We start from the raw sequence: 25594 nt of genomic DNA, 5'->3' as shown, positions 1-25594 counted from the left end.
ACAAGAAAACACGAGAATTATGCGCTCAATGTAAGAAAGTTAGGAAACATCTAAAGCATTCTATACTAGGTAAAGACGTAGGCAAGATATATAGAAGAGAGGCGCTCAGTGATTGTGAAACGAAGCAAAGTAGGCGTCAGGTACAAACTCGTTCTGCCCATTAAGCACATTTGTTGGTGCTTCTTTTCCGTTTTTTAAATGCCAAGGTCTTCCAACAAGTTGAGAGCACGGCCGTTTGTCACTCTGTGGAGAATACGCATATTACTCTTAATGCTGCCTATAGAATGGCCAGTTGTTGACGAAAACTTGCCTGTGAATGCCCTTTAAACCATACGTCAAAAAAACAGCCAGTTTGGCAGATGTAATATTTATCACAGTTATTACAATCAATCCTGTATAGGTCCCGGGTTCGATTCCCGGCGGGGTCAGTGATTTTCACATGCCTCAAGATGACTAGGCGTTTGTGTTGTCCTCATCATTTCATCATCATTCATGAAAGTGGCGATATTGGGCTGAGCAAAGGTTGGCAATTTGTATGGGCGCTGATAACCGCGCAGTTGAGCGCCCCACAAACCAAACATCATCATCATCAGCCTGTGTACTCCAGAGCCATCAGATTTTTCATACGCCCTTTTCAGTTTATGTTTTACTCGCAGTATTAGGACGTTGTTAACTTGAAAGCCACATCTAACATTAGGTTTTCCAAAACATTTTTCTATTTTCTGTCACATTTTGCAGCGAAATTTCATAGGAATGGATTTTGCTCGTGGTTTTTTGGTTCTATTTTCTGGTTGGTGTTTTCATCTGTATATAATCCACTACTTGTATTTCTGTTTTTCCCACGTTTTCATGCAGGTCCGAAGATGGTCATTGCTAACCGAAAACGGTAGTCTGAGGACAAACAAGTTGGTGATCATAGACATAAAATAAAGGCATTTATTCATCACTTTCTGATTCCCTGTTCCACTCGCGACCATGTCGCATATTGTGAAATCAGTATTTCAGTTTTAAAAATAACATATTGTGACTATCAGCAAACATGTTTGTTAGGTAAATGTTATGTAACAAAAAGAAGGCAATAACCAAGTAAATTTTATTTATTCAAATACATAACTTTTCCTAAAGAGCTTTAAAATAAAAGTTGCGACTGATTTTCTCGGATAGTTGATAGAATACATGTGATACTACCCAGGTTACTTATAGTATCATCGGCGCTTTGTTTTCATTAAATACCTATCTTGAGAGTTAAGTCTCGTGGTCGCAAGTCCACTGTAAAGGTGCCTTAACACCTGTGTGACTTTCCGTGCGACTAGGCGCATGTGGATGTTGGTGGTTGAAAGGTCAATTGGGACCAAACTGCTGAGGTTATCGCTCCCTAGGTTTACACACTACTTAATCTAACTTAAACTAACGTTAAGGTCAACACACACACGCACACGCGCTCATGCCCGAGGGAGGATTCGAATCTCCGACAGGGGGAGCTGCGCGAATCGTGGCAATGCGCCTCAAAAAGAGAGGCCACCCCGCCCGGCTGTGGAGGTTGCACGTAGAGGCCAGGGAACACATGCAGCCGTGCAAATCACGCATTCCCTTGATGAGTGCGTACGGTCCATTATGTGCAGGCGCAAGAGTGAAAGGGGGCACATGCGACAGCCGCGGTTCTCTCTGCTTATTGGTTTCTTTGACTGTAACTGATAGTTGCAGGAATGAGATTCTCGCACGCGTTTCCGTTAGCACCATGTCTGATTCGGCTATTGAGAAATAAGTAGAACTTGTTCAACATTAGCATTCTGCTGATTATAAAGACAAAATTAAGAGGAATAATTGCCTACAGTTCCTGACAAATAAGTGTAATAGGGAAAGAATGAAGTCCTATGTATGATAAACAGCGTAGTTCACTCGGTAGCTATGGAGTGTTACATATACCTAATCAATGGAACACAGGTTCGAATGTTGCTACCGTTTTCCTTTTTTTAAATTTCATTTTTGCTGTGAGTTCGAATACCTACATCATATAAACATAATATTTATTAAATATAAGCCAATTAACACATATATAATGTAGTCTTACGAAAAATGCACATTTTCTTGTTTCCTATTATTTATTGCATGCACACTTCATTGCAAAGATAGCTTTTTACTTATAGGAATTTTGTAAAGGATTGTTAATGAATTTATGATGTTTTTTAATTTGAAAAATCTTTATTAACAATATTTCAAATAATAGTGATTATTAAGCATTTATATTTGTAAGTAAAACGAATTTTGCTTGTGATATGTAATTAGAAACAAGAACACGTGCCTTTTTCATAAAAATTATGGCTAAATATGTGTTAATTAGCATTTATTTTATGAATTTTATACAACACGATACACGTATTCGAATTGAAGGAAATAATACCGCACTGAAAAAAAATCTGTAGTTATTTCTGATGTGATATAGATGAAAGTTTCGCGTGTTTACGACTTCCCCAAACACTCTCCTCTTTGTTTGCTATCATTCACTAAAACTCATTTATATGCCTTGAACTGTTTACGAAATGTGATTTCTTACATACATCAATAGCAAACTCGTAGCGACCCCTATTTTTCGTTCCGAAATATTGTCGTTTCGTGTACTGACGTACTTAATCCCTAGATATCGCAACAATTACGACCATTAAAGGAAAGATAGTTCTTCTTGAAATTGACATATATGCCCATCAATAATAGAAGAATCTAATTATTTCATCAATTAGTTTGCGTAACACTGTTTGAGAAAGATTGCAGTGTAGCTGACGTGCGACCGTCTGCGTTTTGCCAGAGTAGCGCTTCAACACGAGCAAAGTGTCTCGGTGTGAATGCGATCAATGATGTGCACAAGCTGAGAAAGAGGCATGCGCCTACACGCGTGCCTCTGCTTAGAATGGGGGCAAGCAGCCACACGTGTGTAACGCGCCTTAACGCTAGCCTTCCCTACAGCAACGCTGGTTGCACGAGTCAGCCTGCTCGCCAGGCGGAGTGAATCCACTGCCAACTCGAGCGGCTCCTTCAGTGACAGGCAGCATAACGGGAACGAAGTGTACAAATCACGATATAAGTTGCACTTTGCGACTTAATGTGCAGCTGCACTTGCAGCTCCAGTTAGACGCAGCTGGTCTGTGGAGGAACACCGATCTGGTCCCCGAAGGAACCGCCATTGTCGCCGACGACGATTCAATGGGATTAGCAGTCCAGTGACAACACGTCACCACGGAACAGTGTAGAAGGCGGGAAGAAAACAGCAGTGTTCACCGATTTTGATCTACACGGGAACATCGACAACTTGATCTCGTATTTTAAGGACCAAAAGATGCGCGCTTGCAACATATCAATCCCAGCATTCGATCCCGCGAGAAAATTTGGGCCATAGCTCTTATACTCTCAGTTGCGACGGGCTGTATTAATAGCTTTTAAACTTTGTGAGCGTTAGTTTTGGTCACTCTCTTCGTCTCATCGCTCCCGCCTTATGCCCGAGCGCGAAATACCGTACAATCGAGGATTATGTTCATAATGTCGGGGAACGAACAACCACTAATAAGACATCTGCAGGAGCAGTACGGAATGACTACCAAACCGCAACCAGAACTGCTGAAAGGCGTGACTTGAAAGCATCGTTACTCGTGGTTATTCGACTAACTTTTCTACAAGGCAAACAAAGGCCTATGGGGTTTGCTTTGTGTTATTATTTATGCATGTCAGTTTCGTTGCAGCAGTCACAGTCACAAATGAATACGTGCCAGATCTAGAGCAACATAGTGGAGTAACGTTAGATGCTACTTGAGGACGACGCCATGATAACGCGGGTTTCCTTTCACCATAGTCGCATTCGTGGACCATCTTCATTAGTACGACAAGGCACGGATGTAACACAGATAAAGGAGATTATTATGAAGTCTGCTGTGAAGATGAAGTCTCGTCGGATGCCATTATGTCCTTGTACGTAACAGAGGAGTATATCAACCGAGCTTCCGCCTTTTGAAAGAAATGGAATGAAGGAAAACCTTTTCCAGCGCCGTCAAGAAGAATTTTGAGATTATTGAAGCGGTTCCCCCAGTATCCGACTAGATATGTTAGAGACTGCAGTGAAGGTAACGTGCCTCCCCTTCCTCTTCCGACGACTTCAGCATCCCGTGAATAGGATAGGACCACCTGTATTATTTCCACTGTGGCGTCAGGTGGCTGCAGTGGGGCGGAGTGGGTGACCAACAACCGGTACGTTTAAAGGTCAAGTGCTATACATTCAGAAAGTTATAACTGCGTGTTATCAGAATTATGATCCAAACTTTCACGCGGTATTAACTGCTGGGGTTGATATCTTGCAAGTGTGCCTTTTCTCTTTTAAATGTGAGGTCAAGCAGCTGATGTTACCTTGTTAGTCTCTGAACCAGAGTATCACAGGCTATTGCTGTTTGTATGACGCTCACATGAGAGTTCATTATTTGTGTTAATGGATTTGCTGCTCTTTCAACATTTGCATTCTATGTGCATGCATTCCAGATAGTGTTTGTTGGTATATACACAGACACAATAACGGCACCTCGTCGGCTGTTGTCAATGTACGGAAGTGGCAGTAACCACATCTGTTGATAATGAAATGAAGTTACAACAACGTCACTTTCAACACTAAACGTGGACAGACGTTTTTGCTGAAACGCTCACGTTGGTCTCTTGACATTGCTGTGGTGTCTCAAATAAGCAGACTACTTGTCAGACGCTATGGATGTTAAAGTATCTTGTAAATTTGAGGCAATAGCTCCTGAACGAATAGAGTCATCTGCAAATAAGCTTCTAAGTTAGTGCAATTAAAAGATACTCCCATTTCTCCCACATAGTTGTTGCTCATCGGAAACTGTTGATATACTGTTTACATACAACTCTCAGATCGGTAATTCTATTAGCATTTTATTTTACGCAAGACCCTGCATTGCAGCCTAAATAGTCCACACGAAAATGCCTGAATGCAGCAACGTAAGAAACAACTTGATAAGTACGGAGGCGAGTCGGAAAGTGCAATGGCAGCGCACACTGTTCGCGAAAGGTACTTTTCTACGGTATAGTCGACTTCCGGTACACAGTCTGCATTGTATTGAATAATTAGCTAGCTTGTGGTTCCCGTGCATTTTGCAGATACGAAAGCACAAGGTACTTACCGAGACAAAGGTGAGCCTGTTGACAGGGTAGAGTTTGCCGGCGGTCAGCTGCAGCGGTCGCTGCGCCCTGCACATGACGATCCGCAGTGCTCTGGTAAAGCGCTGACTTGCGCCTACCCAGCCGCTGCTGTAGGCCGCCCGCGAAACATACAGGCCCTGAGGGAGGTGTAAAAATGCAGGCGAATTGAAACATGCCAGCTCCACACTCTACTACTAAGTTTTGTCTTCTCCTTCTGTATTTCTTTTATGCACATATTTTGCAAGGCACACATAGTATTTTCAGGCCATGTCTTACAACAAGCTATTTATTTTCTTTAAAACTGTTGTTACAACGCGCGTGGAAAATCTTCATTATATGCATAATGAAGATTCCTGACGATCTGGTTATCTCCACTAGTACTAGCGAAGAAACCAAGTATGTCAAAGAGAAGCTACATGAGAGAGCATCAAACACTGGGCCCAAATATCATACAATAATGTTCATATCATGGAAAAATTGCATCATAATATCAGAAGTATCTCACTACAAACGAAATATGTGACTAATTTATAGTTATGTGCCCTCTTTGAAGCATGTCGGAGAAATCAGTGTATCATCTGGATCAGACTCAACAAAACGTGCCCAATAATACTGAATCTATAGAATAAACGAGTGGTACTTTGGCATTAAAATACAGTAGCTTTGCTTCAAGCGTTACAGACCCCAGGAAAGTCTGTAGCAAGTCAGTCAAAAATTAGTTAAATCTAGAAGAAAGAGCAAAAAATTATCAAAAAAGTTTATATTGCCATCAGTTTAAATGGCATACTGATTAACATTAGAACTACAGACTTACGCAGAGCAACAGGCATACTAATGCAGTATGTTCAAAATTTAATGTTTGATATTACACCTGCAGACTGGACGCCTACTTAAAATAATAAATTCAAAGCAGGTAAAAATCATTTGGATAGAGGAAATTAAGCAGGACATGCGAGAAATGAAAGCCGCAAGATTTATCTAAGAGAATACAAAGCAATTTGGATCATAGCCACAGATCACAAATTTTCAGAGAAAGGTAAAAATACCACCGCGAACAGTGGACAGGGGAAGGAAGCTGTCAGACCTACCTAACAAGTTCAAACGCGCGATAATTGGGCACAACGAGGAAAGAATAACAATAATAATAATAATAATAAAATCTAAAAGCATTTATATAAAATTTTTAGACTTTAAAAAATGCATACTTTTCAAATGACAGGGTAACACTGTTCAACACCTTAAAAGAGTTTTGAGCTGACAATAAATCGGTGGCAATCATAAAAGACACATTGGCAAATACAAAACGCAAAATTAAAATTTTAGGTAAAACTTCCAAGGCTTCTGAGATCAAAACTGGCGTATGGCAGGGAGATGGTCTGTCTCCACTGTTGTTCTATTGTGTGCTAGAAAAAGTAATCAGGGAATGGAGAAAAGAATAGAAGAAGAAGGAATTAGAAGAATCACAACTGGGGGAAAAGTGAATTGTCTGATTTTTGCAGATGTTCTTGGCATCTTTGCTGAATTTATAACAGATGAAACAATGAAGTAAAATCTCCTACAAGAGATACCTTAAAAAGCCAACCTACATATATCTTTTGAAAAAAGAGGCGCCGAAAAATATGGAAACTGATTATGGCAGAATGAAAAAGGCTACAAAATTTAAAAAGCTAGGCGAAATAATACAACCAAATAGACAAAGAACCTACCCTAGCAAGGGCAAGGAAAATGGAGGTGGCTTTTCAACTAACAAAAACTCTCTAGAGCAAGAAATCTACTTACACAAATGAAAACTTCGATACTACATTACTGTCAGAATGCCTTTGTGCATCAAAATGCCTTTCGTTAAACCCAGCCAGACAATCAGATGAAGCATTAAAGAATGAAAGAAAAACAATCAGGCCATTATTGGGACCAAAATACCTGAATTTGAAATGGAAATTAAGAAGTAATAAAGAAGTTTATAAAAAAAATACAGTGAATATGAGACACGATGAGGTAGAGAAGAGGTACGTTCTATTAACATCTAAAAAATCTCGATGAAAACAGGATAACAAAAAGATTTCTTTGAGAGAAATTCCAAAACATCAATGACGTGGCTAAAATAAGTTAAAGCAGACCTGAGAGAAATGGAAATAATGGAGGAAGAAATAGGAGCAAGAGAAAGGTTCAGAGCAAAAGTAAAAAGTTTCAATGGCTTCCAGGAGAAAACAAAGAAACAGACAGGTACAATATAGACAGAAGGAAGAAGAGAAAAACATAGGGAAAGAAAGGAAGGAGAAAAGAAAGAATACATAAGTTTGTCCATATGGTCCTTAGTAGACCAAACTAATGAATAATAATAATAAGTTACAGACGCCTGTACAAAATTTATACGTTTACAGAAAGTTTTTGATAACGTTCACTGGAAAACGCAATTTCAAATTGTCAACCTATCACGGATTAATTATAAGAAGCGGGGGATTATCTCAAATTGCTCCAGATGCAGATTGCTGCCATAAAAGTTGAAGTATGATAAGGCAACAGAACTAACTGAGAACAGACAGGGACAGGGTCGTGACTGATTCGCCATGTTATTAATTCTGGGCATGGAGCAAGCTATACAGGAAAGGATTTGGGGAAATAATCATAATTCACTGAGAGAGAAAAAGAAGATTTGGAAACCACTTTGTAATTCTGTCAGAGTCGGCAAAGAATTTGGTAGATCAGTGGAATCAAAAGAACAATGTACTGAAGACAAATTATAAGGTGAACATAAAAAAAATGAAACATAATCAACTTATGACAGCTTGTGCAGGGAAATTAGATTTGATAACAAGTCGTTCAAAGTAGTAGACGAGTTTTGCCATTTGAGCAGCAACATAATTGACGGCGGTAGACCTTAAGAAGACGTGAAATGCAGACCGGCAATAACAAGAGTAGCGGATGAATACCGTAACCTCGAATATCAATTTAACTGTTGCAAAACAATTTTGTAAGTATTAAAGCATACAATAACGCAGGAGTGAAACTTAAGCAATAAAAACCGCCAGCTACTATAGAAAAGAAGCTTTTGATATGGGGTGTTGCAGACGGTGGCTGACGATTAGATGGGTATATCAGATAATGGTAAAAATCTGTGACAATAAATAACTATGACACAACTCGGCAAAGAGAAGGGATAGGTTGACAGAAAGCATCCTGGGGATTGACAGAGGCTTGAGTATGGTAAAATAGGATGGATGAATACTGGTTGCTGTAGATTTGAGGAGATAAAAAGGTTCACGCAGGACAGACTAGCATTGAGAGTTTCACAAAACTAGTCTTCAACTAGTGACGAACTAATTAAAACAGTTGACGTTAGTCATTAACATTGTGATAAATATCTTTTTCAGGATATAACATTCATGCCTATTGTATGTAACGATACGCAGAGAAGTATGGTGAAGGTACCGAAGGAATCTAATTTCGGATAGAACTTCCACGAAAGAGAAAATCTTAATGGATGATAGTGATCAGAAGAAATAATAAAGGAAAGAGCAGAGGAGAGGAACGAAGTATAAGAGACACAAGCTTGAAAGAAACTGAGAGAGTGTGACAGGAATACTGATTCGCTTTCAGACAGAAGGCGACATTTGGGATCGCCGAAAGGGAAGCATCGCGAATGATAGTAGGGAAAGCTTTAGTCTACTATTTAGATCAGCGTTGTTCCTGTATCAAATGTAAGTTACTATAATTTGTTCCACAGACGCATGCCTCAAATGGAAAAGGAGAAAAACTTAGAGATTTAGTTATGCATACATAGAGCCAAGGTAACCCACGTAGGAAGTGAACAGACCATCTAAAGATCACGAAGTTGACCTGGTTATGTCCGAGGTTTAAGTTCAAGCGTACGAATACTAGACGTGCGTCTTATGCAAGTTCGAATTATCAGGACGTTTCTCAAATCGTCCTGGGTTGAAATTACTGCTGGTAATGCGTCGTGATGTGTCGTAACTAATGGTTTCCCAAAACAGAATAGTTTCAACCCTGTACCGAGCTGACTCCTACTCAGGCATTCTAGTTGATGATTGAAATTTAACTTGAAAAATAAAAAATATATTCAACTGTGAAATAGAGTATCCGTAGTCGAGAAGCGTTATCTAAGGCGGTTATCATTCGAAACACTTAGCACTGAGCAGATGACATACATCATGTACTGTCAAACGGTGCAACAGATACACGCACCGTTCTTCAGGAGATTTTCACATGCATCACCGACATAATGTTTTTTCAAGATACTAGACGAGCTTTCATTGCCAGTCTTTTGACTGATCTAGTATCGCCCGTCACGATTTACTCTTCTGCGCAAATTCCTTTATCTCAAAGAAACAGCTCCCCCACCACCTTATATCCTCTGTTCCATATATTCTCTGTTTTCTCCTTCAATTTTCAACCGTCGCAGCTCACTGTAATACTGTGTAAGTTACTAACAGGTGCCTTAAAACACTGAAAATCATACAATCTCTTCTTGTGGTTAGCGTTTACCACATACTGCATATCGTTTTCCCTGACGATTCTGCAGTTAACAACCTCATTTCTTATCATTTCCAATATCCCTCTGAAACAGAACATCTGCAAATCGACTTTTTTTTCCACTAATCTCACCAGATTCGTTTCCGTACAATGCTGTGCTACAGATGTACCATCTCTGGAATTTCTTTCATAGGTTAAGACCTGTATTTAACAATAACAAGCAATTTGTAGCCAAAGGGGTACAAGTAATTTATGCAACTATTACAATTACTATACTGCCCAAGGAACAATTTTTTCTCTTGATGCTCAAAACTGTAGGGGCCATCTTACGATGTGAAAGTGCAGCAAACTCGTAGCATACGACACCTATATCGTTTTAAGCTTTGTATGTCTCGAGCTGAATGTTTCATATTTGCTAACAGAAATAAGTTTTTATCATTTTATTCCAGTTGTGAAAGTATATTTTAACACTACGCTAGTTAAAGTTTTCCCCGCCAGTTATGAATTCCAAACTTACTTCTGCGGCATCTTCTAAATTACAGAGGAAAATATTGGGACAATGCGCTGGGTTTCGAATTAGAGAGCCGCACGGTTTCAATTACAAGACAACTGCGCCTTAGTAGTGTGATATGGAAACTTGTTTCATTATTGCATTACTATTGCCCTGCATATGTTCCTACTTTAATAGTGGGTGGGTGCACACGTTCTCCTATGTCCATCCCTAACTTCGCTCTTTTTTCATCTACGACTATCTACGATTAGTAAGACAATCTTACCTCCTCCATTATCTCGTGTCCGCACCAGCAGTAGATGAAAATTTGAAACGCAGGTGTCGGCAGGTACATTGTACATTTCAGCACACCGTTTCCTTCAGCGTTCTGAAAAGGCATTACAAAAATCTTAATATATATACCATAAACTTTGCGATAAACTTACTAACTATCGGACTATGTCTCATTTAGAAGAGTAAATGCTGGCCACGTACACATTCAACAAAGAAATAATGTACATCATCGACTTTGAAACAACACGCTGTTGAACAGCAAACAAGAAAATTACATATGTTGTCTGTTTGCTGCTCTTTCAGGAATCCAAGTAGCAATTTCAAATCTTGCAAAGAAAAATAAGTTATATGCGATCAGTGGTGTTTTTGTCGTACATTCAAATAGTGTCTAATTATTGAAACTAATCTTTGTTTGCGTACGTCATTTAACTTTGCACCAGTGAGTCAAACAATTAGTCATCACCTAGAAGACATCACGCTACCATCGTGTAACACCGCCTGTAGCTTCAGCCTAGGTAAAATCTACAAGTTTTTTTTTTTGGTATTCTCATCCAGCTAAAGCCACCCATTGATATTAGACGTCGTAGGCCTAACAACTTGCAGAATCGTTGATTGCTACGTACTGTTTAAAAAGGCCCCAAACTTTTACTATGAGGTTTACGTCGTGCGATATAGTGGGTCATTCTAAACGCGATAGTGCGTCAAAAAAACAACATATACGTCCAGTCCTGTTAACACTGCTATTGTCGGTCTGATAATGGAGAAGGTCCTCGGCCCTCGTCCCTCTGCTCCAGGTGGCGCGAAACATTCTTTATTTCGTTACACAAAGTAATCTTAACCACATTACGGTCGCTAAAGGATACCTAAACTAAATTTTTATCGACGGTTCTAGAAATACTCGCTATAATTCGGCACACGAATGCCACGGTTTTTAGTCGAAGCTATACACAAGTCCATTCTCTGAATCAAAAGCCTTCTCCAAATATGAGCTGTACAGTCTAACACATTCCTGCCACCAGAAGATAACGGACATGCTTAAGCAAATATATAAGAACTGAACCTCGAAACTCAGGGCTGCCAAAAAGTCTAAGTCTTCCACCTGTTCCCCATACCCAGCGATATGTCTACCTGTGCTCTAGACTTCTCAGGGGTTGCTTATTAGGATATATAGATCTGTAGTCTGGGGGACATTCAATTTGAGTTAAACGTTTTAGCGAAGTGCTGTGGTAGCAGAGTGACTGTCTTCCACCCACGTACAAGCATTCCCATTAGCTCCTGTCTCTCTTATGCTGTTGACACTGTCCTCTCTGCTACTAGCACTGTCGTCCTTGATGTCGCTTCCTGGCATAAGTACTCGTTACCATTATCTTTATCCCAACTTTACGACAAGTTTTCACCTCGAGATAAGCTCTTGTGAGTGGTGGAATTCTCATGAACCCAACAAAGCCCAGTTTAACTGAATTCATCCCGTCGGCTAACTCTAAGCCGACCCCATGCCCGTATGCAGACAGTATGCAAATCGTATAACGGGCCGCGGAAATGCCTAGTGAGCTCCCACTGATGAGGAATAATAGGCTAAATACATGTAAAAGTACTCCCCAAACCTAAATGAAAGTAGCATAAGTTATTGCTAAGAAAAGCCATTCCCTGTAGGCTCAAAAATTATATGCTACAAATTATTTACTTCGCAGTGAATGAATGTATGTCTTTTCCTTCTTGAAACTGTCTTAGATTTATGAAGTTTTCCTTTGGTGTTACGGACAACTCATACTAACAGGTCATATAAATAGTCTTATAAAACGATTTCTTTCAACATAGCAGAAAGCACAGAAGAGAAATGCAGGGGAAGTAAATGGCATCGTTGCTCTCGTCTAATGATAAGTGTCAACAAAATAACGCTATGCATTGTTCAAGGTCTCTGTTATTTTTTGCTTGGTTGAAAACACATGGCGGCGGCAAATTTGGGATTCGCACTGGATGGTAGATATCCACGCTACGCCACTGTTGTCATGTCATTCCCAGACAACCGACAACATTATCCAGTATGGTATGAAAATTCAGTTTGTTAGCTCAGTCTCGCAACATCTATGGTACTTTCAACGTTGGGAATTGGTGACATAGTCCAGTATATCTCTCCAGTCCCGGCCAAATGTGTGTTATTTCTGAGTATTCTAAAATCCAATGCCAAAAATTTCCTGACACATGGACTTTGAGGTGTGTACTTACCCACGAGTTCAAGTAATAGCTGCATGTACAGCGTGCTTCCATGATGATGTTACAAACTGTCAGGTATGATGAAGCAGGGTAAATATATCAATTTGAGGCAAGGAACCCAAGGTTATAAGCGAAAATCGTTCCGATAGCTCTGACAGTGCAACACAAGTACCGTTACTATTTTTGCCAAGATTGTAGAGTAGGAAACTGTTAGAAGTAGAACGGACCAAAAGACGAAAAAAGTGAGCAGTCAACAAGGGCTCTAACATGCATACCTTAAGGCCTATGAGCACTTGTTCCTCATCGCTGACGTGAAGCACATCTCTGTTACTGGAGAAGTGCTCTTACCTCTTAAGGTGTGCATTTTGGACCCCATATTTAAATTTGTTTTCTTGTTTGGTCCATACAGTTGCATTTTCTACATTCTTGGCAACAACAGCGCCGGTACATGTATTCCACTGCTATAGGTATCAGAACGTTTTTCGCATATAGCTTTAGACTCGGTCGTCTCCGGGCCGGGTTTCCTTACTTCAAATTCATACATTTGTCCTTGTCCATCATCCCTGAGAGCTTGTAACATCATATATTAAAGGTTCTCCATCAAAAAAGAATACTTAAATTAAACAATACCTCAGCTGGACTGAATTTCGCGCATTCCAGGCGTAAAGCCAATTACGGTACAACAAAAGTATTCACGAAACAGATCCACCTCACCAACAAGAAATGCTCACGTAAATGGTAATTCAGTTTCTCACAGACTAATAATATAATTTCAAAAACTGATTTGGATAAGGCTCATAAGAAACAGCTGTAGCTATTTGGACACTCATCCTCAATATGCGCGTAACTTTGACATACATGAACTCAACACATCCTTCAATTTTCTGAAGATTAAAGAATCTGCTGTATTTCATGGAATGTATTTAGAGTTCGCTAAAACTATAGGTTTTCACACGAAACAATTACTCCTATTATTCTACAATGAAATAATTCAAACCGGAAAACTACCTAAGATGTTTAACGAAGCTAAAGTATGGCAGTCTTAAAATCACACAAAGAAGGAACTATAGGTTTTCACACGAAACAATTACTCCTATTATTCTTCAATGAAATAATTCAAACCGGAAAACTACCTAAGATGTTTAACGAAGCTAAAGTATGGCAGTCTTAAAATCACACAAAGAAGGAACTGATTCTTGAAGTTTTCCCGGCGTACTAAATAGTCTATGAGGTTTCAGGTTTGCAGTCGGATGATGTTGACTTTTTGGCACAGTATTTCCGCCGGCAAGAACTCAAAGTGAACACACTGAAATCCCAAAGCCTCACAGAATAAAGAAGGGACAGATGTTGCTGATTATTTATCAACTCTCCACTTAGCATGATGAATCTATAATTAGAGAGGCTGACTCTCGCTCTCGTCCAAGAACTCATTGGCCAAATAATCGGAGTTACTACGATCATGTACTAACGCTTGAAACTTGGTTGAAAGTGTATTTCAGAGAGGCCGGAATTTGGTTGCAGATTTCGTGGATCTGCTACCAACTTACGGAACAGTATGGAGAGAAGGCTTGACACTCAAGTTTGTTGGTGTTGTTCGACCTTGTAAATTAGCACGTTTACTCAAGAACATGCTTTCTTGACCATAATTTTCATTTTTTTGGACGTAAAAGCTATCAGATGGAGAAACCTCCCTCAGGGAACATTCCTGGCTCCCATTCAATATAGTTTATGTATCTCCACAATATGCCAGCAACTAGCATTGAAATGTTACAACGAAGATGTAAAGCATTGTGAGTACACTTTGAAATGACCGTGCAGTATCGAATTATTGTTTCTGTAGGTGATGGTTCCAGCTAAACCCAAATAAAACAAATGTCACAGCGTTATATCTCCATAATAAAGAGGAACATAGGAAATTGTAAGTATTACTTGACGGGGGTGTACGTTTGCCAAAACTATCCAAAAAGTAGTGCTGAGTGCTTTTGAAAAGGGATTTCAAATTGATTCCGTATTTATGGATTTCCAGAAGGCTTTTCTCACTGTGCCACACAAGCAGCTTGCAGTGAAGTTGCATGCTTATGGAATAACGTCTCAGTTCTGTGACTGGATTCGTGAGTTCCTGTCAGAAAGGTATTCGTAGTGATTGATAGAAAGTCATCGAGTAAAACAGAAGTGATTTTTGGCTTTCAACACGGTGTTGTTGTAGGCCCTCTGCAGTTCGCTGTCTATACAATCAATTTAGGAGACAATCTGACCGCCATGTTAGGTTGTTGGCCGATTATGTTGTCGTTTACCGACTAGTAAAGTCACAAATTGCAAAACAATTTAGAAAAGATATCTGTATGGTGCGATAATGGGCAATTGACCCTAAATAATGAAAACTGTGAGGACATGGACATGAGTGCTAAAAGGAATCCGTAAAACTTAGGTTACACGATAAATCAGTCAAATCACAAAATTCAGCTAAACACCTAGAAATTACAATCAGAAAGAACTTAAAATGGAAAGAACACACTGAAAATGTTGTGGGAAAGACAAACCAAAGACTGGGTTTTTTGGGAGGACACTTAAGAAATGTAACAGATCTCCTAAGGAGACTGCCTGCGCTACTCTTGTCCGTCCACTTTTAGAATACTGCTGCGCTGTGTGCAGTCCTTACCAGATTGGATTAACGGAGTACATGGAGAAAGTTCAAAGAAGGACAGCACGTTTTGCATTTTCGCGAAATAGAGGAGAGACTTTCACTGACATGATACAGATTGTGGGGTGGACATCATTGAAACAAATACTTTTTCATTGCGGCGGAATCTTCTCACGAAATTCCAATCACCAACTATCTCCTCCAAAAGCGAAAATATTTTGTTGACCCTGACCTACATAGAAAGAAACGATAATTATAATGAAATAAGGGATTGGGAGCTCGCACGGAAAGATGTAGGTGTTCGTTTTTTCCTCACGCTGATAGAGATTGGAATAATAGAGAATTATTGTGGAAGTGGTTCGATGAACCCTCTGCTAGGCAGTTAATTGTAATTTTCGGAGTACCCACGTAGATGTAAATGTAGATGTAGAAATATAGCAGTCTCCTCTGGTCCAGCTCAGTAATTTAAAAGGCACTGCACAGAAATGTAAAAGAAACTTGGTTCAAAGTAGGAAGTAAATATAAATACGCTGCACAATGCCGCATTTCGTGTACTCATCTGCTGATCATTGTGATCCCCCACGGGAAAACATCACACTTACAGTTAGCATGGATCTTGTCTTACTGAGGCCAATGATGAACATTAATGGTACTGACATATCTACACTAAACCGGTGGTTTCATGTTCTGTTCACAATTGCTCCTTCCGATCTCATAAGAAAACTGCCATGGTGCAAATTCCTAAGAAGAAAGAGTCGCATGAGAACTAATTTCCAAGCAGTGTTTTCCTGAATCCATCGGCAATACGCCTGACATCAAGTAAGCCACCTTGGGTTCATCTACGGCTCACATCTGCGGCTCGATGTGACAGAGCGATGGAAAAAAATAAACATCCACCTCAAATGGCCTACCAAATTCAAAACCCACAGAGTAGACTGCTATGTTAGATTTTTCCCGTCACGAAAGGTTGAGGCTTAACCGTATCCAAAAGGGTCAAGAGAGATTTGGCCACGTCTTGGGATTTTTGTGAAGGTGCTGCGTATGAATTGATGCGAATGAATAAACAGCAAGATATATTGTGTAGAACAGCCCGCACCGTGCTTTCAGAGGATGTTTGAAAGACACACAAGCAGTAACACCGAGGGCATTGAAATGGTTGTCAAATTGAACATTAACTACTTAATTCATTTATATGTATCTAGTACGTCATCTAGTGCCATATGATACTAAGTAATAAGCCATATAACTGCAGTATTTTAAGACGTTTGTAACAAAATATGGTGGATCTGTCATGCAGTATCAGCCTTGAACACACATGCAATGAAGTAGGATTTGAAACTAATGATAGAATAGTAATTAAAACACTATATCAAGAAGTAACACGTTTTCTGAAAAGTGTCTTGAGAAGCTAGCTCGGCAGCCCACAGGCAATGGAAATATCTTAGACCTTGTAGCTACGAATAGGCCCGACCTTATCGACAGTGCCAGTACAGAAACGAGGATTAGTGATCATGATGTCGTTGTAGCAACTATGGTTACGAACGTTAATAAATCAGTCGAGAAGGATCGGAGAGTGTTTGTGCTAGATATAGCAGATAAGCAGTTGTCAGCATCTCATTTGAACAGTGAACTGATATCATTTAGTTCCAGTAAGATGAACGTAGAGGAATTATGGGCTAAGTTTAAGCAGATTGTAAATCGTTGTCTGGAAAGTTACGTGCCTAGTAAGCGGATAAGGGATGTAAAAGAACCACCATGGTTTAACAAAGCAGAGGCTGTTGCACTAACGGGTCAAAAGACAACGCACAAAGAACGACAAGCGCAGGTTAGTGGGGCTTCGTGCGTCTGTGAAAATATCTATGCGCGAAAAATGAAACAAATACTACCGTCATGTCTTAGCAAACGATGTGCGAGAGAATCGGAGAAAATTCTGGTTGTATGTAAAATCGCTAAGCGGATCTAAGGCTTCCATTCAGTCTCTTGTTGACCGGTCTGACGTGGCAGTTGAAGATGACAAAACGAAAGCGGAAGTCTTAAATTTCACGTTCAAGAAATCGTTCACAAAGAAGAGTCGTGCATACATACCGTCATTTGATCATCAGACAGACCCCCGTAGGTACAACATACTAATAAGCATTCCTGGTGCAGAGAAACAGCTGAAAGCTTTTAAAGCAAATAAATCACCAGGTCCGGATGGAAGCCTAATTCTGTTTTACAAAATGTACCGCATTGGCCCCTCATATAGCTTGCATTTATCGTAAATCTCTCGCCCAGAACAAATTTCCGAGCGACTGGAAAAAAGCACAGGTGACTTTTTGAAGGGTAAAAGAACGGATACACAAAATTACAGACCAATATCCTGACTTCGTTTTGCTGCAAAGTTCTTGAACGTATTCTCAGTTCGAATATAATAAAATTTGTGAAGATTGAGAAGCTGAAATCCACGAAGCAGCATGATTTTAGAAAGCATTGCTCGTGCGAAACTCAGTTCGACCTTTTCTCACATGATATACTGAGAACTATGGATGAAGTGTAAGTGCCAGATTCCATATTTCTAGATTTTCTGAAAACAATTGACTCGGTGACTCGTTCCAGGCTGTTAACGAAAGTACGAGCATATGGAATAACTTTGCAGCTGTGCGAGTGGCTTGAAGACTTCTTAAATGATAGAATACAGTATGTTGTCCACGGCGGCGAATCTTCATCAGAGACAAGGGTATCGTCAGGAGTGTCCCAGGAAAGTGTGATAGGACAGCTGTTGTTTCTGTGTACATAAATGATCTGGCGGACAGGGTGGGCAGCAATATGCAGTTGCTTGCTGATGATATCGTTCTGTATGATAAGATGTCGAAGTTGAGTGAGTGTAGGAAGGTACAAGATCACTTACACAAAATTTTCAGTAGGTGTGATGAATGGCAACTAGCCTTAAATGTGGAAAACAGTAAATTAATTTGGATGAGTAGGAAGACCAAATCTCCGATTTTCAGATACAGTATTACTAGTTTCCTGTTTGACACAGCAAGTCGTATCAGGACTTAACGTTGCAAAGAGATATGAGATGAAACGAGCATGTGAAAATTATGTTGGGGAAGGCGAATGGTCGATTTCGGTTTAGTGGGAGAATTTTAGGAAAGCGTGATTCAGTTGTAAAGGAGACTACATATAGGACGCTGGTGCGACCTGCTCGATTGTTTGGAAGCCATACCAGGTGATATTGAAGAAAGACATCGAAGCATTTCAGAGGCGGGCTGCCGAAGCATTTCAGAGGCGGGCTGCTAGATTTGTTACTGGTGGGTTCTATCAACACGTAAGCGTTACGGAGATGTTTCGGGAACTCAAATGGGAATCCCTGGAGGGAAGGCGACGTTGAGGAACACTTACGAAAAAATTTAGAGAACCGGCATTTGAAGCTGACTGCCGAACGATTCTACGGCCGACAGAACACATTAAGTGTAAGGACCGAGAATATAATATACGAGAAATTAGGGCTCATACAGAGGCATATAGATAGTCGTTTTTCCCTCACTCTATTTGAGATTAGAACAGGGGAGCGAATGACAAGCAGTGGTACACGATAACGTTTGTCACCCACCGAACAGTGGCTTGCTGCGTATCTATGTAGATGTAAAGAAAATCAAACGAACTCGTATACAGACATATAATTGCCTGCAATATGCTTTCAACGACTGCATTTTCGGTTCTCTTAAACAAGTTCATTCTTGCAAACAACGCGGAAACTAATGATCATTCGGCACTGGCACGTTTTCTGTGGGTGGATACTCGATTACAGCACGCTGTTTCTCAAACACCGACAGAGTTGCAATACACACTGCCATGTTACATATCATTATTCGGAGCCTTCTAGCGACAGAGCTTGCAACTTACATGAGCGAGCAGGAAAGTCGACCGAGTATATGCATGAAAGAAATACTTCACCCAATATTGAGAACAGAATAAGAATTCGGAGGCCTAGCTTTCAGCACACCTTCATAATGAGGTCAGTTACATTGCGAAAGATTACCACAGAATGTCTATTATTGGTTATTGCTTATATGTGTTACACTGAACTAGTGCACAGTCTATACATGAATATTTGTTTACAATGTCGATCTGTTAAAATGGTTCAAACGGCTCTGAGTACTATGGGAATTAACTACTGAGGTCATCAGTCCCCTAGAACTTAGAACTACTTAAACTTAACTAACCTAAGGGCATCACACACATCCATGCCCGAGGCACGATTCGAACCTGCGACCGTAGCGCTCGCGCGGTTTCTATCTGTTACTTATGAGGCACAGTTTATCTGTATCTTGCAAGTTGATTTCAGTCGTCTCTTGAATTTCTTTCGAAACTGAACTGACTAGTTTGATTTCCTTCTAGGACTGAGTGTTGTGCCGTTTTTCTTAATTTTTTTTTCCTTCGCTTGGTTAATATAAGTTAACTCGTGTTTTGGTATTCCGGTTTTCCACTAATGTCTTTACCCCAATGTGCAGTAAGAATTGTCAGATGTATCCCCACAGCGCATATATGATCCACGTCTTTTTAAACAGGTCTTTGTAAAGAAGCTGATCACCGCTTCTATTCTTATTGGTCATACCTGTAGACTCAAATGGGGTCCACAGGTCGTTATTCTGATAAGTAAAATCAACTCACAGCTAACATCTGGGTGCGCACGGAATAAGATGACTTCAAACACTTGATGTTATATGGTCTTCGTACGACTCTAAACGTATGAAACGGTGAGCAAATTCTTTTTCTGAAAGCACACCGAGTTGCTCCCAATGAAAAATAAAAACTTTTGTAACGTATGTATGTTCGTTACCAATATAAAAAGAGTCCATAAATTAACTTACTTTCTATTAAATAGTTTCATAAAGCAACAACTGAGATAAAATTAATTACATTTTCGTGAGTGGGATGCACGTAACACATTTCGTGACAGATCGTCTTACAATATAATCACCAGTTTCTCGAGAAGCCTATCAGCGACCTGTGTTACTCTGTACTTTATGGGAGTTTCTCTTTACCAAGACAGCAGCCGTACCCAAGGTCACCATTATATACACAGAGGATTAAGGAGTGTTTCTGGTGTTGAAATATGACACACACAGTCGTATGTGGAATGGCGTGTTGCCTGCATACGAAAATTTGTCGGAGTACGCGTTCCCAATGATTCGACGTTTCGAAAGTTAGAAAAGAATTTTCTAAGGACTGGCGTAGCCTTCTCTACGGGCTCAACCAAGTGTGGTTAGTATCTTTTGTACGTATCCGTGTAGACTTCAGTCTTTACTCATTACCACATGAAAGACTTCAATTTTTCGTCATTATTGACTTTTTTTAAAGTGTTTTACTATGATCTAAGAGTTCCTGCTCCACAGGTATGTATAGGACGAAAGTAGATGCTAGCAAGGCAACCTATTACCATTAGTTGGGCATAACTGTATGGAAATAAGGATGCTAAAATCTTCAGCAGTGGAAAGATTAGCATGACATTTACTTGGGTGCAGCAATAGTTGAGAAAACTGGAGGAGATAGTAATGACAACAATATCACTTAAGATAGTGGATGTGGTATAAGCAGTGACCAGTCACAGTGATATGACTACCGCCCCTCCCTCCCTCGTATACAGAGTACCCGTAGCTGTCTTCTGGAAATCGTACAGCAGATATGTGACTGGAAGCTGATAGCGCTTTTGCTGCGTACTCTCACTTTTTTATATTTTACACTGTGTTTCATGTGTGCTACTCTCTTCGTTTCATTTGATCCCTTACTTCACAGTGTTGGAGTCATGGCAGCGTTATCACTGACTGTGCACTGTGATGGGGAAGCCTTACAAAGGTGGCCTGGAAGAGCGCCACGCACGCCGCCACGACGCTGCACAGGAACTGGATGAACGCCACGGGGCCCATCACCGTCTCCAGGAACAGCACCAGCCTGCGGACAGTACGTGCGGCTCCATGATGAGTCCCGTTGTATCATGTTATTCTCATTGCATTAAGCTAATAATTAATAGTGTGTGGGGCTGAGAAGCCAACAAGACGTTTCTTCATGTACAATGCAACGAAAGGTTCTTATTGTCGACAATATTATGACAAAATACAGAAGACAAATGGATGTAGGTGTACAAACTAATCAAAAAACTTGTGTGCTATTATTTACTTCTGTTCAGTTTAAACGTAATTATTAAATCCTAAACGATAAGATGTTGTAAATTATTTATACCAATAACAGGGACAGGGCAAAATAGTATTAACGGCCTAGTATAAAAACAATCCCTACGGAGATGCTTTCTGAACGGGCAGCACACCGATGTGGTCTTCGATTTACTTTTTGTACCACAATATTGCAACGAATTTTTGTATATAGCTAGAACTGTTTCGGCCCACGTGAACACTGTAATGCTTACCGCCTTTTTTAAAATCTTAGATACTTCTAATCACAGCGAATTGGTTAAATCTTGGTAGGAACAGTCGCAGATTCACAAGTGACAAAGTTACTGTTTACACTGTCACAATATTTAAAGAATTCAATGCGAAACTTGTCCTAATTGCAATAGTGAAAATTAATATCACAATTACCAACAGAATTAGGAAAATGTGAGTCCTATACCGCTTTTGAAAACAATGCAGAAGCGAGATGATTCACCATTATGGTTGTAGTACTTGGCTGACGTACTTAGTTTATAATATTATAGTTACACTTCGTGTGTGTGTGCGTGTGTGCGTGCGTGCGTTGTGCGTGCGTGTGTGTGTGTGTGTGTGTGTGTGTGTGTGTGTGTCTGTGTGTGTGTGTGTGTGTGTGTGTGTGTGTGTGTGTGCTGTTCTGCTGCTTCATGGCGGCTTCTGTCTGTTGTTCGTATGGATGCATTTAATTCTTTGCTACGAAGTAGTTGTAGAATTGTTTTGATACCGGTGTTGACACTGTCTGTATCATAATTCAGCTGCGAAAGAAGGTAATTTCCACAGACATTTGTGTTTGAGGCTTGTGATAGGTGAACGTGTACGGGTTTCCGCAACACACTATTTCTGTTACACAGACCTTAGATTAATTTTGATAATGAGGAAGGAATCCTTTTACTATCATGTTCATTTACAATTTCATGTAACTGTGTAGTGCCTAACACCTACGACATCAGTGTTTGTTTCGTTTACGAAAACACTAACGCTGTTCAATAACGTGAGATAACGCATCAGATAGTATTCATTTCTCCGTGATAGCTTGCAACGTTAATAGGAGGTACCATGCGCAGGAAATGATAATTATAAGTTATAGGGAAAACAGAAGACAACTATTATTCCTAATGAGAAAATCATTGCCCATTATTTACAATGACATGTGGCAGGAGCAACTTGAAGATAACGTTCATAAAAAGGTTTTCTGTTCGTCAGCCTCGTGACTACCACGTCGATGCAAAGAAGTGTTTGTGTAAAACCAGAATTACTGATCTACTTTTGTAATACCCTCAATGGCAGGACGTTTTCGGCTTAGTTAAATAGTAGCAGAAACGTAAGATAACGACTAACTCGTTTCAGTTAAGAGGCAATTCTGTGGTTTCTGATCTGTTACATGAGGGAGTCCAGCGAGTTATGAGGTGACAGAGTCGCATGATTATCCAACGGCGTATCTTTCATTCTAGTGGAGCAAAATAGCTCTAAGGATAGCAGTGTCTCGACCAAAACGGTTATAAATGCCATACATCGTTTTAAGGGGCTTTAGAATGAGGTAACTCACCAAGTACAGCTGAAAGAATTATAGAACTCTGAAAGAACCGTTCGGATCGATAAAAAAATTAGAATTTCTTGGCTAATTGAAACTGTCCGAAGGAAAGTATTTAACTGAAACAGTACCAAGGAAGCAGTCTGTTAGAACAACGTAAGTGTATCTATTCTAAGAGGTATTCTGGTTGTTTTAGATACCCAATGTGACCATGCACTATTTTCAATTCTAGTTATTCTACTTTGTCCGACACCTGTATTCTGGCTCTTTTTCGTACCGCAAAATCTCCTGGTGATTTTTTATGCAGCTGCGCAGCTGTGAGTACAAATCATTCTCTTCTTCATATGGAATTATCTGCCTAACAGGTGCTGTATCTCCCTGGAGGGCATTCCAGTACGGCGGCTGCTCTTCATAACGAGTCGTCTGTTTTCCGAGTCTGGACAGGCGGTGGCTCAGTATCTTCAGCTGGGCGGCGGCGTGGAGCATGGCAGTGGCGAAGAACACGTCTAGGCCGACGCTGATGAAATTCCAGTAGAAGATGGCGTGACACTGCACAAAATAGGCTGCCGAGTACCCGATCAGGTCGTTGGAGCGGAGGCCCTTCAACTGGGAGAAGGGCAGCTTCCTGTCATTGGGGTCTGTCGCAACCCCAGTGATAACGGGCATCAAGAACCAGGTGGGTGCCAGGACGTTGAGGTATCCGAGCGAGCCGCAGGTGAAGAGGATGGCCTGGCGGTGGTACGAGCAGAAGATGACGGACACGGCGTCGTCCCGCTCGCAGTGACCCCTCTGTAGGTCGATGACCTCTTGGAGGTCGCGCACGAGGCGACGGTAGGTGTCCGCGTTGCCGAAGAAGTGCAGCATCTTGAGGACGCCGCCGACGAGGGTCATGGTGACCATCATGGTGAGCGTGATCTCGTAGATGTCGCCCTCCGAGTTGTAGATGTGGTACAGCGTCATGTCGATGGCGACCACCTGGCTGAGGAAGGCGACGGCCGTGTAGGCGGCGAAGAGGCGGGCCCAGCCCGTCTGGCGCTCTGGAGGCCACAGGCCGGACCAGCGCAGGATGCTGATGTTGGTCGCCAGCACGTTCGCTGGCGGCATCTTCCTGTTCGTCTGCGCCATAACAGCACCCACTCCCTGCGGTAAGAAGGAGAAAAGATGGTCATGCAGCAACATGGCTATCGATTTGGAGCTTGGGTACATACAAGCCAAATTTGCACCAACGGCCATTAAAATTGCTACACCACGAAGATGACGTGCTACAGACACGAAATTTAACCGACAGGAAGAAGATGCTGTGGTACGCAAATGGTTAGTTTTTCAGAGCATTCACACCTACAACGTGCTGATATGAGGAAAGTTTCCAACCGATTTCTCATACACAAACAGCAGTTGACCGGTGTTGCCTGGTGAAACGTTGTTGTGATACCTCGTATTAGGAGGAGAAATGCTTACCATCACGTTTCCGACTTTGATAAAGGCCGGATTGTTGCCTATCGCGATTGCGGTTTATCGTATCGCGACATTACTGCTCGCGTTGGTCGAGATCCAATGACTGTTAGCAGAACATGGAATCGGTGGGTTCAGGAGGATAATACGGAACGCCGTGCTGGATCCCAACGGCCTCGTATCACTAGCAGTCGAGATGACAGGCGCCTTATCCGCATGGCTGTAACGGATCGTGCAGCCACGTCTCGATCCCTGAGTCAACAGATGGGGACGCTTGCAAAGACAACAACCATCTGCACGAACAGAACAGTTCGACGACATTTGCAGCAGCATGGACTATCAGCTCGGAGACCACGGCTGCGGTTACCCTTCACGCTGCATCACAGACTGCGATGGTGTACTCAACGACGAACCTGGGTGCACGAATAGCAAAATGTCATTTTTTCGGGTGAATTCAGGTTCTGCATACAGCATCATGATGGTCGCATCATGTTTGGCGACATTGCGGTGAACGCACATTGGAAGCGTGTATTCGTCATCGCCATGCTGGCGTATCACCTGGCCTGAAGGTATGGGGTGCCATTGCTTACACGTCTCGGTCACCTCTTGTTCGCATTGACGGCACTTTGAACAGTGGACGTTATATTTCAGATGTGTTACGACCCGTGGCTCTACATTCGATCCCTCCGAAACCCTACGTTTCAGCAGGATAATGCACCACCGCATGTTGCAGGTCCAGTACGGGCCTTTCTGGATGCAGAAAATGTTCGATTGGTGCCCTGGCCAGCACATTCTCCAGAGCTCTCAGCTATTGAAAACGTCTGGTCAATGGTGGCCGAGCAACCAGCTCATCACAATACGCCAGTCACTGCTCTTGATGAGCTGTGGTATCGTGTTGAAGCTACATGGGCAGCTGTACCTGTACACGCCTTCCAAGCTCTGTTTGACTCAATGCCCAGGCGTATCAAAGCCGTTATTACAGCCAGAGGTGGTTGTTGTGGGTACTGATTTCTCAGGATCTATGCACCCAAATTGCGTGAAAATGTAATCACATGTCAGTTCTAGTATAATATATTTGTCCAATGAATACCCGTTTATCGTCTGCA

General features: G+C 41.1%; 1 protein-coding gene across 1 annotated transcript in view; it reads right to left on the bottom strand.

Annotated features, from left to right (window-relative positions):
* LOC124622956 (odorant receptor Or2-like) overlaps window positions 1-25594 on the bottom strand; it is a 66202-nt gene that overhangs the window by 20462 nt on the left and 20146 nt on the right. The window contains exons 3-5 of the mRNA XM_047148747.1: window positions 23314-24176; window positions 21155-21254; window positions 5172-5327 (exon numbers count right to left, since the gene is read on the bottom strand). Coding sequence (XP_047004703.1) covers window positions 5172-5327; window positions 21155-21254; window positions 23314-24176 — 1119 coding nt within the window. The remainder of the gene's footprint in view (window positions 1-5171; window positions 5328-21154; window positions 21255-23313; window positions 24177-25594) is intronic.

Source organism: Schistocerca americana, chromosome 7, assembly GCF_021461395.2.
Source record: "Schistocerca americana isolate TAMUIC-IGC-003095 chromosome 7, iqSchAmer2.1, whole genome shotgun sequence".
Taxonomy (NCBI): domain Eukaryota; kingdom Metazoa; phylum Arthropoda; class Insecta; order Orthoptera; family Acrididae; genus Schistocerca; species Schistocerca americana.
Note: the sequence above shows the minus strand (reverse complement) of the source record. Positions and strands in the feature narration are given on the sequence as shown.